Source organism: Falco naumanni, chromosome 11 (assembly GCF_017639655.2).
Source record: "Falco naumanni isolate bFalNau1 chromosome 11, bFalNau1.pat, whole genome shotgun sequence".
NCBI classification, from domain to species: domain Eukaryota; kingdom Metazoa; phylum Chordata; class Aves; order Falconiformes; family Falconidae; genus Falco; species Falco naumanni.
The window spans coordinates 27,684,586-27,705,571 of NC_054064.1; the positions used below are offsets into that span (position 1 = coordinate 27,684,586).

A 20,986-nucleotide genomic window follows, 5' to 3' on the forward strand; every position below is an offset into this window, starting at 1 on the left:
GGCGCCCGTCCGGCCCTCGGCGCCGGCTGATCAGCCCACCCCGCCCCAGCGTTTTCCCAGGGGACCCCGCCGGCCCCGAGGTGCGAAGTCGCGGTTTGACATGGCGCCTCCGGCCCCCGGCCTGTGCCGGGAGGGTGACGGGTGTCCCGCTTCCCCCCGGGACAAATCCCTCGGGAGGAGCGGGCAGAGCAGGTCGGGGTGTGTGTGTGTGCCCGCCCGCCGCGGGACACCGGGCAGAACGTGTCCCCGGCCGCCATTTCCTCAGCGCCGCGGCCGCCGAGCGCAGGCGCTTCCCCCGCACAGACGGCGCAGCGGGCCCGTCCGTGCGGCAGCAAACTCCGCCCGAGCGGGCCAGGCAGCGCCGCCGGCGGGCGGGAGGCGGAGCGCGGCCGTCCCTGTCCCCGCCGAGGGGACCGGCTGCCTGGGGCGGGGAGGGCGGGAGCCGCTAGCGGAGCCGGCTCCTTGCCCCGCGCCGTCCCGCCCCGCCGCCCCTCACGCCCGGGCGGGTCCCGGCGCAGCCCCTGCCCCGCTCGGGTCGTCGCCGCCGGCTTTCCGCCGCCGTCGGCAACCGCGCGGGAGCCCCGCCTCGCACGCGGCGGCGGCGGGAAGGCCTCGGTGGCTCCCTCGCGCCCGCCGCCGCGCCCGGGGGCACCGCCGGCCCGGTGGCGCGCACAGCAGCCAGCGGCTCTTCCCGCCCTTTTCGGGGCAGGTCTGTGCGCGGGAGCGCGGGCCGCGCGTGCTTGGAGGCGCCACGCGGGCTCGGCGGTCTGCCGCGGCGCTGAGGCGATCTTCGGGTCCCTCGGCGGCAGACGGCGCCGCAGCCGGGTAGCCGGGCATCGGCCCCCGAAGACGGGGGGGGAGAACGAGCCCTAGCCCGCTGTGAAGCACACGCTGGGTCGCGGGGCGCCGGGAGAAGTGCGAGCTGAGGTGCGACGGCCAGCGGGCGGGGTGGCTGCCGGGCGGCGGCCTGAGGGAGCCTGAGGCGGCCCGCGGAGGGCGGGAGCGGTGGGTTGGGAGCGGGCTGGCATCGCGGCGTGAGAGGCAGGGAAGGGGCAGCTTTCCCGTGCAAGCCACACTCTCCCATTAAGCACATGACATTACCTGAGGGTTGCCCAAAAAGCGTGACTTTGTGGGGCCTGGAACAGTGCTATGGCCACAGAGCGGGGAAAGCTGAAGTGGGAAGCCTTGGAAATGTTCCCGTTATTATCCTTCGGGTGAAGAGCTACCCTGCTTTCCTGTTCTAGCTCCGGAGGTTTGTGTTGCTTCAGGCAGGACAAACTGGTTGCCAAGAGAACCTCCATCAGGAGGACCCCACCTTTCCTGGTGGTCAGTGCTACAGGAGACGTTCCCTGGAGTTTATCATTGTTAGAGTTTATCACTCATTTTGAGACTAATATTATAGAGACTATATTTAAGTGTATTTCTCTCATGTAATTCCAAGTCTCGGTAATTGTTTCTTTTAAGAACAGGGCCTCTTTTTTTCAGTATTAATAACATCCCCTCCACCAAATTATTTTCTCTCAAGTTGGGAGGAGCCAACAATTGTCTGCAGTGTTTAAGCAAATATACATATATATAGAGAGAGTATATAAAGTCTTCAGCCTTATTCTGTGCTTAAAAGTCATGTGAACCGTACCTACTTTATTAATAATCATTAGTCCTTTTTCCTAGTGGCATATAAATAACCTGAAAATCATTTTTCTGTTTGAGATAAGTGGATTGGCTGTAATTAAATATATCTGTGATTATGGTAACTGAAATATTTTTTTGAAAAATCCACATTACATTTTGAGGGGAATCAATTCCACTTTCTCTTGGAAGATAAATTCCTTCCTATAAGATCCTCATAAGCAAGTAATTATATTTAAAAAAATCCTTAATTTTGTATAATGTTTTACAATTAATGGGAATAACCATTTCTTGGAAGAAAGAATGCATTAGAAGCTGGAATTTAAAATCAAATGTCAAACCTGAGTTAGTTATTTCTAGAACAACACTTTATTCTTCAACAGCTTTTTTGACAGTATAATTTCCGTTGCGCTTCTTTCATAGTACTCTGCTTCAGCTGCTCTTCATTTATGAGCTTGATTCTTACCCTGCTGTGACCAGCACCTTTTCACCAACCCAGTAGTGCATAAATGCCATAAAGTTAGTTTAATTGGTCTCCTAAGGATTCAGTCTGCTTATGGGAAATTATTTTACTGAGAATGGTATAAAGGCAACATGGTGACTCTTAATGCTACTGCCTTTTGCAGCATAGAGAGCGTGATACGCACATAGTGCGATTGGTTGTGCTGTGCCATTTCTTAAGAGCTGGAGTAGCTGAGTGCATCATACAGTATTTTTTTATTTGACCTCAGTGAAACTTAAAACAGGCATCAAGCAGCCACTAGATTATGGAATCCAGTGGTGTTAATCTAACTTTTTGATGCTTAATTATTTCTGCTAGTAGCAGCATCTTTGTCTTAATAAAAAGTGGAGTTACCAAATCACTGCTTTGATTTGTTTTGGAAAACTGATAATTTCACAAGGAATTGGTTTGATTCCAGAAGCAGACTATGAGGGCAGCTGGATAAATGCTAATAAAACTAGGAGGGACTTTGTAAAGCAAAATCAAGAATTCTCAAAGGGTTAACTGGTTAGAATGTGTATTCTGTTGAATCTGGCATCTTTTGATTGATAAGAAATAATGGCTCCTGCATAGTGACTGCATGATGACAAGAAGGCAAATATGACAGTGAGCATTATCTGAAGGAAAGAATCCACTTGCAAGTGTCTAAGATACAGGGAATGATGAAAGGAGGCTGTAGCTGCTAAAATGCAATTGTCAAAAGAATAAACTGCATATTTGCTGTGAAAATGCTCATAAAATAAAAGGAATGTTTTGTATCTATGAAGACTTCCCAATTCAGAATACTTGAATGCTTTTAATACATGTGCATAAAACCACTTTTAATATGGCTAGGGAAGATGGGTAAACTAAAAGTTAAAATAGATTGAACAAACTTTATAATGTAATCTTGAAAACCTGATTTTTTTTCTTCTTCTGTGTGTTAGAGGATACTGCAACAGTCACATATTGTCTTATTCACCTTTGTCTAAACCTTGAAAAAGTAGTAGTATTTTTCAGCAGTGGAATGTTGTCTACAGTTTGCAGGTTATAACTAAGTTCTAAAAAAATACCCTACATTTTTTAAGTTAGATCCACAAAATAATTTATTAAGTTTCTCTGTAGATATGAGTTTATAATTGGCATTAAAAAAAAAAAAGAAGCTTTCTTAATTGCCACCACATTTTGGAAATGCTTGCTTTTCCTTACACAACAAAAGTCCTAATTTATCAAGGCATATAAAACAGGCAAATAGACCTAGACAAAATGTAAAATGTTTCTGCATGCACATTAGAATAATTTAAACCCCCCTAAAATGGCTGAAACAGAACAGGAGGTTTCAAATGACAACAAATTACGTGTATCATTACATTTAGAAAAGGCAAGATCATGAATAGGATGCTGTAGTTACAAGGTATAAAATGCCTGTGAGTGATAGTAACTCATGCTAGTGGAGACTGTGACAATAGGTTAAATAAAGCATAGAGGCAAATAAAATGATGGAACACACATTTTGAGGTAAATGAAAGCACACTTATATTCACTATTTTACTAAAAAAACCCAAATCACTACAGTAGCATTTATCTGTAAGAAGAAAACTGCATAAAGAGGAAAATAATAAAGAGAAATTAAGTCTCTGGTGAAAGATGAAGATTGTAATCAAAATTATTTGAAGACACTGTCTTGGTTCCTCAGAGTACATGTGTATCTTGCTTAAAAAGACTCCATGAGGCCACCAGAAGTGGCTGAGCCACGTGAGCCAGCACATTAAAGGATGCAACTGAAAGACAGACTGAAATTAGGGGAACAGAAAAGAATACAACTGTGGAAAGTTAACTTGGAAGACACAAAACCAGAACTAAACAACTGATGGACCTCAAGAAACAATTACCGAAGGTGTAAAAGATCATTAAAAATATCAGAAACAGGAAGCCTGCCAGAAAGATAATTGGACTAATATTTTTTTCAGTGTGTAAAAGGAGTACTTAAAGTAGGGCAATTGCAGGAAAACTAAACATTCACAGTGATGTTTACTACAGGGGAAACATTTTTTATTAAGAAAAAAAGGGAATATTACTCAAGAGATTGATAGCAGCTGGAAGCAGTAAGGAACAGTTTTCACAGTGAGAAACGACACCAGGAATATCCCCAAGGATCTGTGTGGGAACTTGTATTGTTCAAGTAACTCATATATTATTTGTAAAAAGATATTGGCAATGAGGTGATGATATTAATGAATGATACAAACTCATTCAAGATGACTGGATCCAAAGTGAATAGCCATGAACTGTGGAAGTCTGTCACAACGCTGAGTTGGAAAAACAGTAAATGAAACTCATTGGTAGTAATTACTAAGTTACAAGCATATTAACCACTAGTTCTGTGAGCACAGGAACGAATGAAGCCTACTTCTATAACCAGCAGCTGAGTGACATTTTAATTGAATTATGTTAAGGCTGCAGTGTGACTTCAGTCTTTATTACACATAAAAGAAGCCACAGAGAAAAGCCCTGACTAAGGAATGAATTCTCTGGTATCTAATGAGACATCAAATCCTGTTGAAACTTTTCTCCTGCAGGTAGGGTACTTGGGCTGCTTCCTTAGGTCTGTAGTGACTAGTAAGAGTGAGAGCTGGAGTGAACCATGCCCTCACTGCACACACTCAAGGTACCTCCTGTCTGGCTTCCTATTTCTTGAATTCTGGGCTACCACCTTCCACAGAATTTATGGAAATTTCAGACAGCAATACCTTTATACCATTTGTTTAAAAATGAATGTACAATGTAAAGGTAATTACAAGGCATTCAAAAAATATTTTGACGACCACTATCAATGTAATCCCACATAATCAGCACTGCTGTCAGAGGGAGCAGCCCACTCTTCCTCTCGCTCTCATCTTCGGTTACTCACCCCCCGCATGCTCCACCTTCTTCTGCTTTTTTTGTTGGTGCTGGTGTACATACAGCCACTCAGCAAGCTGGAGCAGTCAGAGAACTACTCCAGGAAAAAAATGGTTAGTTTTTAGCTAGATTAGTTTGCCTGGCCACAGTGCAAGATAGGGGCAGAGGTGGCGCTTCTGGTGGCAGTGCAGATCTGTACCAGTTTAAATAGAGTATAAAACTGCCCGGATCCTGACACGTTTAGTGCTAACTTTGGTATTCCTCCATCTCTGTCATGTCTGAAGAGATGGTTTCAGGTAGCGAACCATGGGTCATGCTGTGTACAATACATGTAATTTCTGCTTGCTTTCAGGACCTGTCCAGGAAAAAAACCCCAATTAAGGCTAGCGCCATTGCCTTCTCTTTTATACAAACAGAAGAAGAAAATTTAACTAGGGTGCAGAATCAACAGTCACTCTTTCCTAGGTCGTTTGTCTGAAAGACCAATGGCTGCAACGAACAGTCACTGGAAGGGGCTGGATAGCTCATCCTGGGCAAGTGCCCCATCTCTAGCCCTAAGACTGATGCTCCTGCTTCCACCTTCCCCCTCAACAAGTGTAAAGAATTCTGTATTTTGGCAAACAGCTTTGACAGCGGAGAGCGCACACACATTCAAAGCAGGCAGTACTATGGTGGTGTTGAAGTAGTGTGAAATGTCTCGCATCGGGGCTCATTTCTTCTCAGGCCCATGACTCACAATATGGGAAAACTTCAGCGTGAAGTAGAATTCGGTAAAAACTGCAGGGGAGACTCAGGAGAAGCCACCATCACTGCTTCAAAATAAAAATGTATCCTGTGCTTTGTCAAATGTTGGAAGGACTGACTCGGTGCTTACCTTGATGTAAGGTCTTGGTGCTGTGAGCCCTCAGCAGCGGGAGACGCCGGCCAGCAGAGCCATAGCTCCAGTGAGGCATGGCAAACACAAAACATTGCCATCTTTAGGATTTCCTACTGACTGCCCCAAAGGGGTTCTGCCTGGTAGTGACTCTTTGCATGTGGGTGTTTTGTTTTGCTTTGTTTGGACACCTACTTACGTATTTTCTGCTTGTTGTGGACCCCTTTCTAAGGCACCTTAGTCTTCCTGTGCATTGTTTGGGGGGGTCTGGACATGAGGACATGAGGATAATGAAGTGCTTCAGTCCTCCTGTGAATCTAGGGCAGAGTAGTTTTGTTTTTCCCCACATACGGAAGAGTGAAATGATGTAGCTTTTTAGTAGAAATATTACTGTAATTGAAAATTTATTTTAAGTTTCTAATGTCACTGAGTAGGTACAGTTTACGAAAGCCAAAGTCCTTTTCTGCTACATTAAAAAGAATAAACAAAACCCCCAACATAGCTTCATTAGAAACACCCTCACTGAATTTAAGAGTGCATATGCAGAGAATACAGAGTGAACGCTTGTGTTCTGCATATTGTCTAATAATGATTTCAAACACCAATGTCAATAGGCGGGAAGTTTCTTCAAAAGCCAGAGCGCGCCCCACCTTCACTGTAATGCTCTGAAGGCCAATAATGAAAGCCAACGCATCATACAGGATTCCATTCATTAACAGTAATTCCGAAAGAATTAAAACTAATGCGTTAATCGTGTTCATGATAATCCATTAATGTGAAGAACCTGAAGAGAAAAAGGTAGAATGAGGCATATGCTCTGTAGCAACAGTGTTACAGTTTTAGGGTAATACTGAATTATAAAATTAGTCTGTAGACTGAATGTAGAGGATTAACCATGCCAGCAGAACATCCGAAGTCAATACCATCGTTTAGGAGAGCAGAAAATGATGGCATAGAATATTAACGTTTCTCCATAGGGGTTGGTTTGTACTGAGGGTGTAATTTGGAAAGGTGACTCTAGATTGTTGCTTCTTGAAATCAGGCCCAAAGTATTTAAGGACCAAAATCATAAATGTTTTATTTAAAGAGTGATACACTTGTTTATGTTGTGGCAGAATGATCCCTGCATACTGATCTTGATGTCTTTGTATCAGACAGCAGTAATGCCACCACTTTGAACACTTCCAGTTAATTATCACTAGAACATTTTGATAAAGACAGTGTATTTTGCAATACGAACAAAATGAGGGAAAAAATAGTTTAGAAAAAAAAAAAAAGGCCAAACAAACCTTGGGAGCACTGGCTTCAACAAGTTCAACAAATATTCAAGCCACATTTAATAACTTTATAAAACTAGTATCAAAGTAAAGAATATATAGTCAAAATACAGAAATAAAGTTGAGTGAGATAAAACAGCCTGATGAGATCAAACAAAAGTTAAACAGAACAGATTAATATAAACAAGTTAGCTGAAAGGTCGCTTTGCTTTGTGTAGCAGTATTTCAGCAATTCCTTTTCTCAACAGCCAGCTTAGAAGGAAGAGCTAATCTGAAAAAAAAAATATGCATCACTTTAAAATCCTGCTGTATATGTTAACTGTGATTTTTTGTAGAAACAGCATCACCCCAGTTTGCAACCTACGTTAATTTCTTATTTAATAAACATAGTGGATTTTTTTTGTAAGAAAACAAGTTCAGAATGAAGTGTCTGCATTCAGCTTTCCATTACACATATCTTTCTGTTGGCTATGAATTCTTTTATTTGTGAACTGCTTACACTTCCAAACCTTTTGTTTGTCATAGATACTTCACTTCCAAAAGTGTCTGCTGTAGCACTCACTAAATTACAAAAGGTAGAATAAGGCTTTCCCAGCTCAGAAATTTGCATTTTTGGTAAAGGTAACAATATATCAGCTTCACTAACCCTAATAATAGGCATACGTTTAATTTTATATCACCATCCTTCCAAAGAAAAAAGAAAGACTAAAAGATGTGTGCAACTGGTTTTTGCTTAGTATAAAATTTTCAAATCAGAACTCATTTTGCTATGATAAACACTATGAATTACATATAAACATAGGTGGAAAACAATATGTCAGGCTTTAAAAAATAACACAAAAGTTTGATTAGCAGATGACAATTCTGTAGCACTACTGTGCACTATCCTGTAAGCCCAGAGATTAAAAAAAAAGAAAAAAGAAAAAAAGTAAAAAAAATTAATCAAACCAGTTTTGATGCAGGTTTGGCATCAAGTGTATGTTATGATCTTAGACTCGGTATGCTTATTCTATGGTTGAGAAATTTAAAGTACCAGATTTTTTCCACATCAGATAGCAGGTAGCTGGTGCATACAATTCAGACAAGAGAACTAGGATTTCTTTAATTTGAGATGGGATCAGTAATCTATTATTAAAATGTCCAAAGTGTGCAATAATAAGGCAGATTTCTTAATACACCACCTCTTAAGATACTCATTGTTTGATGAAACAAACAAGGTGCTTTAAACCAGCAGAGTAATAGGATACAAACAAGTGCCAGAATGAAGGAAAACTGCTAAAATGGGAACTGCCCTTTCTTTCACAATGAGAAATAAAGAACTTTTGTATCTGGTATTTGAAAGGTTTTTAATGGCTGATATTCAATATCAACCGATTCCTGAAGTCTTGGCAAGATACCAGGTTTCTGGTACTGGCCATTTCTTACGTTATTTAAATATTCACATCATGCAATAAGCAGTTTCACACACTGCAATGTAATGGAAAATACTTCCTAAACTGAATCAGAACTGAGACCCCAAGCAGAACCAGTAAATAAATATCTCGCATATATGTCAAACTATATTCTTCAAACAAAACCTTACATCTTATCAAAGAAGTCAGAAAGTACTAACAAAAATTATATGCTTTCTACTATAATACTGTTAAATTTCCATGGCTGAGAATGTCCTGTTAATTTTTTTCTGCCTTTTTAAATTAGTTGACAAAGTAGAAATTCAAACACAGAAATAAAATGCATATATATGAGAGCACTGGCTCAGTGAGATATCAAATATACAGCATTCTAGTGTCAAAAGTACAGGCAGAAATGTCCAAGATTTCTTGGTGAAAAAGGGGCATTTGAGGAGTAAAAATTCTACTTAACAATCACTCACATTTTAACAGTGCATTAATTATAACAAAAGCTGGATGATAAGTGAGCAACAGAGTCATAATGTTCAGTGTTCATAGCAGAATTTTATCCTCTGCTCATTTAAATGAGGTTGGAAACATATACTCATGTATGTGAAACTTTTAAGTAGCTATCTTTTTCAGTTTTTCAGGATTCTTGCAAGAGGCAAAGTTGTGATATTGAACTGAGTTGATGATAGTACAAGGTGGTGTTGATAGAAGTCTTCCTTTCAATGCTGTGCCTCTGGCTTGTCAAAGGATGATCAGTCCTACAATCTCGTTTGATCTATTCTTTTGCCTCTAGGAAAAGGGTTTCTTGAGGATACAGTTTTACCTCCAGTAACGATTTATTTGGATCCAGCTGGGTCACCTGTAAAGATACGAACAAGAAGATATGTGTAAACAGACTTTTTTGAATTGTTTATCTTTACAGGGCAGATTTCCACCAGGGAGATTTCAGAGTCCCTCCATCAGTGGTAACTGGAGTTGTGAGTATGAATTCCTAAAATGCAGGTTAAGAATACATATATATTGTATTTTGCATGTTGTTATTATTTTGCAATAACAATAAACAGAGTAATAATAAACAGAATCCACCACACTAATTCCAAGAAGGTCTGGTTTTCTACCATAAACCAATGTGTGAGTATATTTGTTTTTGTCAAAGTTAAGATCTTTTGGAAGGATTACCAAAATACAAGTTATGATGAAGATAAAACTGTAGTCCCAGTTAAGTATCCTTACATTTCAATCAACTGCTGGTACAAGCAGCATAGCCAATCCAGCATGATCTCTCCATTGAAAGGGGAAACTTACTCTGCCTTTATTTTCCTACTCCCTTTCTTGCACCAAGTCACACAGGAAAGCACCTCACTTTCATTCACTGTGATACTTATCAGCCACCTCAGCAAACCTAGGCTGGGAGAAAACTGTGCACTTTTGTTTGTTTGGTTTTTTTCTGTCATGCTTGTGAGTTCAACTGTTGAACGTGCAAGCCCAGTCAACACCAAATCCAGTGCAAGGTAAGTAGCAAAAGCACTGAGCAGCAAGTAGAAGGGAGGAAGCAGAGCCCTCCTCCTTTTATTGGGAGCAAGGTGCTAAATCAGCTCACCATATGGTGAAACTGCGTCACAACCCAACTACTGCAGTGCTTGCTTACTATGCATATATGTGTGTATATCTATCTATCTATCTGTGTGCATTGTAAATGATATATAGCACATAGTACTTATGTAGGCATGTGTGTACATTTGTATTATAGGATTGCTCCCTGGAATCCTGACTCCTTGTTGGACTTGTAAAGGTATTTAGGCAATCACTTGTGCAGATAGCCATATAGGAGAATTCCAGTGAGAGTTAAATGCCATGCAGTTTGGAAAAGAATGATACAGGCACTGTCTGCATCATTATTGCCAAAACTCTTCAGCATTTGGCTCTTAGCACCCAACCCTGCAAGGTGGTCAGCATCCTGACCATCCTATCACAGACTTTCACTTAAGGCACATAAGCAATTCTACATCTATAGTCAGCAGGAAACTTTTGTGCTGAGGATTCTGTTTAGAAGCTAGACTGCTGCCTATGGGATAGATCTCTCCTATGACAATTAAAATTTAATTGTAAGTATTACATAATAAAATTATTCATATAGACAAAATAATGATGACAAGGGTCTTAGTGTCCTTCAGATATTCAGGTTTACATGCCAATGCTGTGACATCCTTCAGAGGACTACTGCAAAGTTTCATATAGAAAGATGAACATTATTTCTTTTAATCTTATAATTTGCTGAACTATTTCACTTCCATTTAAAAATCTATTTTCCCTGGTAATTCTGTTTTATTTTGCTGTGTGAGCACACTAGTTACCAGAAGTTTGCTTGTAAATAATAGGTTATTAGTCTTATGCTATAGGTGTAAGTGCAAATGCATACCCAAAAACATCTTTCCAAAGTTAAATCTGTTTTATCTATGATCACAGCATGCCACTGCTTTCTAAAATTATTTTTTGAAAACACCATCAAGCACACCAAATACTATGAATTAATAAAAATGCTAATTTATTTTTTCTTAAAAGCATAACTTACTACTCCTGTTACCAATTAACAAAATTAACAAAACCAGTATTGCTCCTCTTTCTCCTCCCCCAACTATATCAAACTTAAAATATATTTGTATTTCTATTGTTTTATTGGATAATTACAGAAAATTCATTATTTAAACAGCTATTAAAAGCTTATCACTTCCTGAGCTTATTGAAATCAATGTAATTTTGCCTTTCTGATTGCAACAGAATTAAAAAAAAAAAAAGGGCAGAATTTTAAAAAAACGAAACAAAGAGATGCATTATTTTTATTCCCAAAGCAGGAACGTATTTTCTTAAACTTCATGTACCATGGTGAGCTATTGCTAAATGTCTGAAGAGAAAAATAATTTATAAAAACCAGACTCAATTTTAGATTCCTATTATCTACAGTCCAATTATGCATTCCTGCACAGATGCTGCTTAAATTATTGAAAGGTTATTATCTTAGAAAGCAAACCTGTTATGTAAAAAACAGCCAAAGTAGTGCATTTAAGTTTGTGATTACAGAAGTATGCTAATTAAGTATCTTGTTGCATTTTTTAATGTTTTGGTATTCTGCTACAGTCCATTATTGCAGATAGGCACAGAAAGTGCGGTAAATAGGGGTCTCTGCAATTCACAGTGTAAGAGGTATTGTGCACCTGAGAGAAGCAATCTTCCTTCTTTTCCGTTCAAGCCAGTATCTAATTAGACTTCTCTGTTTTCAAATCCTGCAACCTTTTTTTCTGTAAGAAAAGCTAGGGAAGACAGAGGAAGTCTCTTCTGCATTTGGAAAAAAAAATAAATCTGAAAACCAAGCCTAGGCAATGAACACGATCTTCCAGACTGTAACCATACAGAAACCTATTATTTATTCACTTGAGCGTAATTCAAGATACATATCCCAGTCTAAACTCTGAAGTTTGCAAACTTCAAGTACCTTAAGTAATAACAACACATTATGTCCCTTCCTCAGTGTTTTTGTACTCAGAAGGTTAGCTACAAGCACTGTGCGGTACCTGCAGTTAAAGGACTGTGCAGCTTTTCACCGTAATTTCAGTGTGCTGCTTAATTCACTGAGGGACAGCAGAGTTTGCAAATGTTTACACCATTACCCAATTAACTAACAATATGGCTCCTACATCTGTCAACAAACAAAGCTGTTGTTGCTTTGTTTTAGCTCCTTGGCATTTTCTGTTCATATGGGTCGCCATTGTACTTAATTATCACACCATAACCCTTCTGCAGCTTCTACTTTGTTATTTGTGGTTTGTAAATATGTTGTTTACTACAAAGAATAGAAGCCTTAGTAGTGAACACATTTCCTACCAAAAGAAATGGTTTCTCTTGTAAATATATGAAATATAAGACCTAAGATGTTTTGTAACTTACAGTATTTTAAAACAGAATTAGAAATCTAAGAGCAATATATAATAGAGATCAAAGGACCCCGGAAGAGCTGTAGCCTGCACAGGTGTGTTCAATGTAGTGTTCTAATGAATTTCATTCACTTAAATTTAGGTGGGTTATTTAATAATGCAAACTATAAAATGTCTTCATATTTATATCTGTGTACCTTGTTTCATTACCTTTAGGATAAATTCTGGAGTCCACTTCAGTGCTGACAATCCTTTGCACTGATGTCATTGCATGGCACTCTTCTAAACAGCTTTGCATGTTATCTAAGTTACATTGTCCTAAACTCCTATACCTTTATTATTTGAAGATTTCTTCTATGCTGTTAGAAATTACACAGGAAGCCATTTTAAGCATGTGTTTATATAACGAATCTGATTTGATCCTGTTGAACTCCGTGAGATTATGTAGGTACCCATGTGGTGAAATCAATATATTCTTGACTAAGGTCGCAAAATTCACCAAGGTAAGCACTCAGCATTTGTTAAAGGCCTAAACAAATGCAAAAATCATAGTGTCTCTCTGTATTTTCAAGTCCTAAAATAATTTTCTACCAGTCATATGCATGCAGTTTGAATCCATTCACGTCATATGGTGATAACAGCTGATAAGGTGAATGTAGTTTTAAAAAATACTTTATGCTTTTGTTAAGGTAAGTACTTTCTATTATAATGACATGTAACTGAAAACTCCGTAAAAAGAGGCTCTAAGTTGTTTCAGGTTTATATAGTGAGGTGGGTGGCAGAGGAAGGAGACAATGTTTAGATGCTAAGAGAGTATAACTCAAGTGACAGTGACGTTACTAATACTGAAGCTTTGTAGAATAACACACAGGCGCGCTCAGGGCTGCCCAAAGCCAAATCAGTGAGTGCCCTGGGAGTTTTAATCTTCAGGCAAACCACCTTCTATGCAAACTTTTAACACTCCCCTCTCTTCAGGGAAGACTCACTCTAGCAACATGACCAGAGGGTGGTAACAGAACCTTATTTTGATCAGTGTTACATCTTGCCCTGCAGCTGCAAAATGTTGCAGTTTCACTGAAATAGGTTTCAGTTGGTAAAACAGGACTTTTCTTCCAACTGTGGATACAATTTTACAGGACCTTATGCTTCAGTGCACTGGAACAAAGACTATATCTTTTAAAAAGCTTTGTTATATAACTGATGTTGGTTTGGTGCGCAGGAAATTTATTGCTTTAATAGATATTTCTTTAAATTAATTCTGTGGCAGTTATTTCAACTATGCACTAACTAGTCTGTTTGAAGCCTCTCCGTGGCACTTAGAAGTTTGAATGATTGAAAACCGCGCAAAACCAAAAGACAGTAACGATAACCCTTGTATTTGTCTTGTAAGAGTGAAGCAGCTACTTATACTTTATTCTGAATAAATTTTGTGGGTTTTTTAATAACGCAGTAACAAAAATTAATACTAGTTTAAACAAGAATTTTATACATTCTTGTAGCAAAGTCTTTTTCCTTCTAGAGTAATTTTTGTGTTATTTCTGTCTTTGCCTTTGCTGACCTATCTGTCCTAGTACACACTCACATCCTGTACAGCTGTACTTCTACCATTTCAAAGGTGTGGTTCCTTACCCTCCCTAACTCTGCAGGGAAAAGATAAATTTAAAAAAAAAAAAGTCTTAATGCTCAGGAAGGTAATTTAAAAATAAAGAATCGAATACACAATTATTATGACACTTACACAAGCAGTAAATATCACACCCTTCACCTTTCTCTACACCCTAGGACAAGGATCTGATTCCCAAGTAGCCAGCCTCTATACCACTTACACACGCATGAATACATTTAATGAATCCAACGGACAAAGAGTTCTTTTACTCTCTTTCCTAATCCTCCTAAAGTATAAATGCAATAGAAATTACTTAAAGGCACACCTGGTAAAGTACCAGATCTGTTTAAAAAACTATATTTTCAGAATGACACACAAACAAATACAGTGAATCCTTTCTACCTATTGAAATATCTGGGTTACACAGATAATACGCTCAACTAGTGCAACAAACAAAAGTAGGGTTACCTTATAGAAATATATGCAATTAGATCTGGTTTAGCTGAATAAACTTGGGAGACAATTTACATCTGAATTGAAGACAGCCATCACAAACAAGGAAAAATATGTCATAGTAAAAGACTTTAGTCTCTGTCTAAGTACAAAACTTTAATCCAGATATGTCACACTCTATCTTCTCCGAAGAGATTTTCTCAAAACCATATTTTAGATTAAGCATATGTAAAAATACATTTACTAAGCAAAGTAACAGATGTTGATAAAACAGAAAATTGTGACACTCTATCCTCTACTTTGAGCACGCTTTCCACTCTCTTGGAAAAGCTGTGCAGCTCTGAGATAGCTGAGATGCCGCCACTGTTTACATAGTGTAAATTTTCATTGCCTTAACGTAATTTATATTAGAAAAGAATCTGCTGTGTAGATTTTAATGACTGAAGGCTTATAAACCTGACTTGCATTACTTGACTTCTTAGACAGTAAATTAAGATAGCAACTGTGTTCTCTGTTAAAATCCTAAGCATAATGACAGGGCAATGTAAATAATAAGGATAAGCCAAACCCCAGTGTTGCTGTATTTGTACAGTGATGCCTGGACTATTGGGTGCTTTTTAAAAGTTCAACATTATGAATTCACGATTCTACATTAAAATTTGATTTTTTAAATGGGAAAAATACCTCATGTTTGTAGAACAGAGCTTAAAAAAACCCCAACAAACACTAATCATTCTTGCACCAAAAGTAAACAAAGCCCTGATGTTAATGTTGTTTAAAAAAATAGAAAAAAAAAGATTTTTACCCAAATCCTATGACTTTTTACCACTGCGTAGTAAAAGAAATATATTAACTATCTACCTTCCAATAAAAGACATTAAGAACTGGTTTGTGCAGCAGTTCCACCTGGGTAGCTCTGAGATACTTCTGTGCTTCTTTTTAGCCCAAGATCAGAAATTTTGTTGAGTGATCAGTATTTCCCCCAAACACGGCCAAAATACATCCAGTTACTAACATCACTGAGTATCTGTTTTGTATTTATTTTTAAGAATCACTCTTACTAAAAACATCACTACGAAAAGGCCGCACCTTCATCTAGCCTTTCAACAGCTCATTTTCAATGACAAAATAACAAATACATCTTTTCGTTCTGGCAGGAGAAGTGAAAACACAAAAGTATTTCAGTTAAGTAAATTCTCTTTCAGCAATGTGACTTTTGTTGATGTGGTATTGATGGCGTTAAAGTATTATGCCAGTTGCCTTGTATGTTGAGAGCAAGAAGTCACAGGCGCTGTCACTCAGAGGAGTTACCTGCAGGTACTGAACAAGACAGTGCTGGTCCCCACAGTGCCAACAGCTCCGACGCTGGAGGACTTCAGATTGTGAGGGAAGAGGAAGGTGCTGTAAAGCTCTCTTCAGATTTTCTTCTGTCCTGCTTTCCTTCTTTCTGGTTTGAAATCTTTGATCTATTTAGGAATTCTTTATGCGGTTTCTTGGAAAAGGAGAAGCTGACAGAAAACCCTGGAACAGGTCTTTTCCTGACAAGGGACCTGCGGGTGGAAGAGCTCCATCAGCTGCTCCTTCCCACTATTTACTTTTACTTTTCTTGCTGAGTAGAGAAAAGCTTTAAGTACTGGCATTTACAGATGAGAGCAGTTGCATGTTAAGCATCCTTTCTGCTGTGCCAAGGAGCAAACCAGTCTGTTACTTGTGGGCACCACTGCCAGCGTGCTTACATTGAGCTAACAATTATTCATGTATTTAATTAAAGATGTACTAGCTACAAAGAAGGAAGATCATGTCCCCAGAAATACCATAGCTTTCACTGAAAGGAAACCAACAGCTACATCTTCTGGAAGTCTGAAAACATACAAATACATTTAGTGCTCCAAATGAACTGCAAGAACTTTGCTTAGCATACATCCCAAAGGGGAACGGATGTGAACACAGTCACTCACAGGAGAATGACCCAGGATTTGATTCATGTGCACTTAATTATAACTGCATGGAAAAACAATCCAAAAGGATTTTTATCACTAGTTCAAAGGATTAAGATGTTCAGATAGCACAATGATATCTACAGTATCTACACAATGATATCTACACATAACATTGTGATTGGTAGGTAGGTAAATAGAATAAAAAGCGCTCCTAAGACTGCTTTGGTGATTTAGTCTGATGTATTACTTATGCAATTACCAAAGCAGCAGGAGATCATTAAATTTTCTGGTAACCAGACACAGCATTCTTAGTATCATACTATTACAAAGGCTCTTTATTGGTATTTTATCATTACATTTTCTTCCTATAAGGGGAGAAAAGCCCACAAAACAGACATTAAGCATGAATTCCAGGGAAAAAGTACAAAACGTCAGGCCCAGTTTTATGCTGGATAACGTCATATGCAACAGCAAAGCTCTGTAGCTTAACAAAGGCATCTTCCTGTGAACAATAACATGCCTCCCCTGAAATAAATGTTTTGTAAAATGGGGCAGTGCTGAATAAAAGAGCACTTTTGGTCCAAGGGATGTGCTTGGGTGGAATATATAATCACATGGTTGGCATTAGTCATTGGGTTAACTAATGAGGATGACTCAACTGAAAATTCACATACTGCATTGAGTATTCAGCGTTGTGGTGAACGCTTGCTTACTTTAGCAAGTCTTAAGTAAACCAGCTCATCTGAAATGCACAGCTATTTCCTGAAATTGGTTGCACATTGCCCATATTCAAATAGTTGTTGTAAAAGATCAGAAACTATATTGACCTACAGAATGTAATTCTATTTCTTTTTAGGATAAGCTTACACCTACGAGATGAGGAAGACATTCCTTCCGTCTCCTTTTAGTGACCTGATACATGAAAGGCTTTAATCTTTCTCTTTCAATAGCACAGTTACTTACGCAAGACACCAGGTCTGAAAAGCCAGATCAAGTCTGTTTTCTTGGAAGAAAACATTATGAAAAATCTTTCTGTAATGCTTCCAGAATTTTTGACTACCTATACGGAAATTTTATTTCCACAAAAGTAAACATCACATTTCAAGAAGCAAAATCTACTCAATATTCTCTAAAAGTACTGCTGTTGACTTCAGTAAGGCAAGAATATCATCACCTCCCTTTGTGGCTGCTGACCGCAAGACTGCAATACTATTCTTTGTGAGCAAACTTGTTAAAAGCAATAAAATCTAGGGGCTGCAAATGCTTCAGCATTCTGGCTGCAACGATATATGGTCCATTTCTCTTACACTCAAGGTTAATCAGTCCAATTGTTCTACTGTTAAACGTCATCGGGAAGAACGATCAGAAATTATGCTGCCAAAAGAGGCGTGGGAAGATGCTAGTCTGGTATGGCCAGATTGCTTAGGCAACTTCTCAGTCTCTTAACTAAACTAAACTCAACTGCTTGGATAAATAAAATAACAACATATCCCAAAAGAGAGGAAAGACAAGGGCAGGTAGTATCGACTTAAGGAGAGTTGTAAATGAGAAGAGGAGGGAGGTCTACCTTTGTAGGTAGCTGTGGCCTTGTGTAAGCTAGATCAGAGCTGAAAAATATATGCCACCATCAGATCTACATTGACCTGAAAAATTTTAAATTATGTGAATTAAAACAGATGAGTACTACTTTACGTAGTAGGAAATACAAATATCAGTAACTGAAATGACTGGAAAAATTACATGGACCACATGTTAAATTTTCCCTGAACTTACAAAAATATTCTCAAATCTTTTTGAACATATCAGAAAAGTATTTCATTCATCTGAAATCCCCCTTTGCCATAAGACAGTTATTCAAGCTACCTTCCTGATTTATGTGAAGTTACTAAAAGCGCTATTGGGTATAAATAATCATGACATTGCATGAATCTTTTCTGATGAAAACACCTTTCTTCCATCTTTCTATCAAGGTGATGATTAGGGAAAGGATGTTAAAAGCCAGAGAAAGGTCCTGGACATATAACTCTTTCATTAACTATTTAAAGAGTTTAAACACCACCTAATGAGTTTAGAAGTAGGTTATTTGAATGAAGTAGTTTGCACTGGGTGAAATGCACAATAACCCTTACAAAGGATGGCTTCTAGTGCTGATACACAAAACTGCCAAACTATCTGGCATAGCAGTACAGGGATCATGCTCAAACATTACCCTTCTGAGAACAGAGGGTAACAACACTCAGTTACCTGCTGAGTGCTACAGCTAAACTTACTATTCTGTGGAGTTATTTTCACCAAATAGGTGTCACCAAATTTCACCAAATGGGTGTCAAAGATTACCCCTGCCAGAGCACAGGAATGAATGCTTACATTTGGGATTGGAGGAATCTCTCACTGTATACTCCCATATAATATTAAGAATTGTCTGCCCCTAAATTTACTGAAATCCTGATCATACCTAATTTAAATTGACATGCAATTTGAGTTAAATTTATTTTCTGCCCTTTCAAGGGAGACAGATTTTTGTTTCTGTTTATTTAAACTGCTGTTGAAATTGGTTAATTAAAAGGATTTAAAAAATCTTCATACTCTAAACAGAGCAAACCGGTTCTGAATTATTAAGCAACATTTTAGATGCATTTAAATAACCTTAAGTGACTTAACTGCCACCTGATCCTAAGCTGTGGCTCAGAAAAATAAAATGTAAAATACTATAGAAGTCTTGGCTTACCAGGGCTTCCAGATACAGTAAATAAAGAGCTTAAGTCTCTAATGCTGTGTCTGCAAAAGGCACACTCTCAAATACATAAGTAATGCTCCACCTTATGGAGAACTGAGCAGAAGAAATTACAGGTTGGAAGTTTGATTTTTTCACAAGAAGTTAATAAATTCAGTCTTTCAAAAATAGTCTGTCAAAGGAGAAAGCATAACAGGACCTCCCTTCCCGAGAGATGCCATAAACCATTCACAAACGTATCATTAATCCTAGCAGGGTGGCTGAAGCCCAGTTTGGGTAAATCTGTTCTGCACGTTCCACCGACAGTTGCAGCTAGACCTGGTACACTTCAGCCTCCTGCCTGCGGTGTGGTGAAATGCCCGCTCCGTGAGATGTTAAAGGGTTTGAGGAAGACTTCAGCAGATCTCAGCCACAGAAGGGAGTGAGGAACTGAACATCTGGGAAGCCTCCAGGGTACTGGGAGAATCTTGCAGCTGGCAGATCGACAGGACTACCGACATGAGTGTTGGGAAGGCTTTTAAGAGAAAGGGACTTAGAAGAAATGCTGAGTGAGGAGGTTGACTAAGCATGCTCATATGCTTAGGGCAAGCTTTTTTTTGTTATAGTTGAATGCATTTTGAAGATTAGAGCAGTTCTTGGAAGAAAGGCATCTAGAATTCGAAAATCAGCACTTACATTTAAATAGTGCACACATTTGCTTCCATAAAGCCTTAGCAGGTGCACTTAAGAATAACGCGAAGAACTTACAATACAGCTTTTTGCTCCAAAAGATGTGCGTGCCCAGTATTTTCGGTCAGAGGTACAGGTTACCTGCTGGCCCGGGTTCACCCACATGACACACGCCTGCTGGTACGGTATGCGGTGCTGCCTTCGTTAAGGTACTGAGAGAGGCAGTGGGTAACAGCTCATTTCATCACCCGTAGAAAGAACAACACAGTTGGGGACAAAGACCCAGTAACAAGTCACTGCCTGTGCTTAACTGCTTTGGAATGTCACTGCTGCTTTAAAATCTACAAGTAGTATCTGGAAAAGGTTAATCTGTGTATTTACTCATGTATGGAAGTTTGTATTTACAATAGGGTTATAATACCAACTTTTAGTTAGCTAAGGATAGCTGTGTAAGCAAGTGGAACATAGAACTAGGGAACTAATGAATTTTTATTTACCAAAGAAGTAAAAATACTTCAAAACCACTGTATCAAAACTGATGGCTTTGAAAAGCAGGTAAAAATGCTCTAACAAGTTTTATTATGAGAGAATGCTGATTTGCTAGAAGATAATCCCCTTGTTTTGATAAGACAGAAACACTTTTGGGGGTATGTATCTTACCATAACACAAATTAGGATAGAAGAAAAAAATATTACCTTGAGAACACGTTTTCATCTTACACAGCAAAAACTCCAGCAAAGTAATTCTGATACTTTCAACCATTTTTTCAAAAATGGTATGTATAGTTTAAATACAGACATTCTAAATGCTATTGTTTTCTGGAGCACAAGCATCCCCAGCACTCTGTTCTTGTTGCACAGCTTTCAATGGGTGTTTGTGATATGTATCACATAGCAGAAGGGTCTTGACAACTTATAGTGTATTTTTAAGAGGCTATATACCACAAAGCCTAAGGCAATGAGTACTTTTACTGTATTTCCAAGGTATCCATAAATTACCTTTTTTTTTTTTTTTTTTGAGACAGTCTGTGGAGTTGCACACTACCAACTTTCCAAACCTGGGGAACATGGCAGATGTCATTTATAGTTCTCA

The 20,986-nt window shown here is 39.0% G+C and overlaps 1 protein-coding gene across 1 annotated transcript in view; it reads right to left on the bottom strand.

Moving 5' to 3' along the window:
- Positions 1-6,272: 6,272 nt before the first annotated feature.
- FAF1 (Fas associated factor 1) overlaps positions 6,273-20,986 on the bottom strand; it is a 171,369-nt gene continuing 156,655 nt past the window's right edge. The window contains exon 19 of the mRNA XM_040611322.1: positions 6,273-9,421. Coding sequence (XP_040467256.1) covers positions 9,338-9,421 — 84 coding nt within the window. The 3' untranslated portion in view covers positions 6,273-9,337. The remainder of the gene's footprint in view (positions 9,422-20,986) is intronic.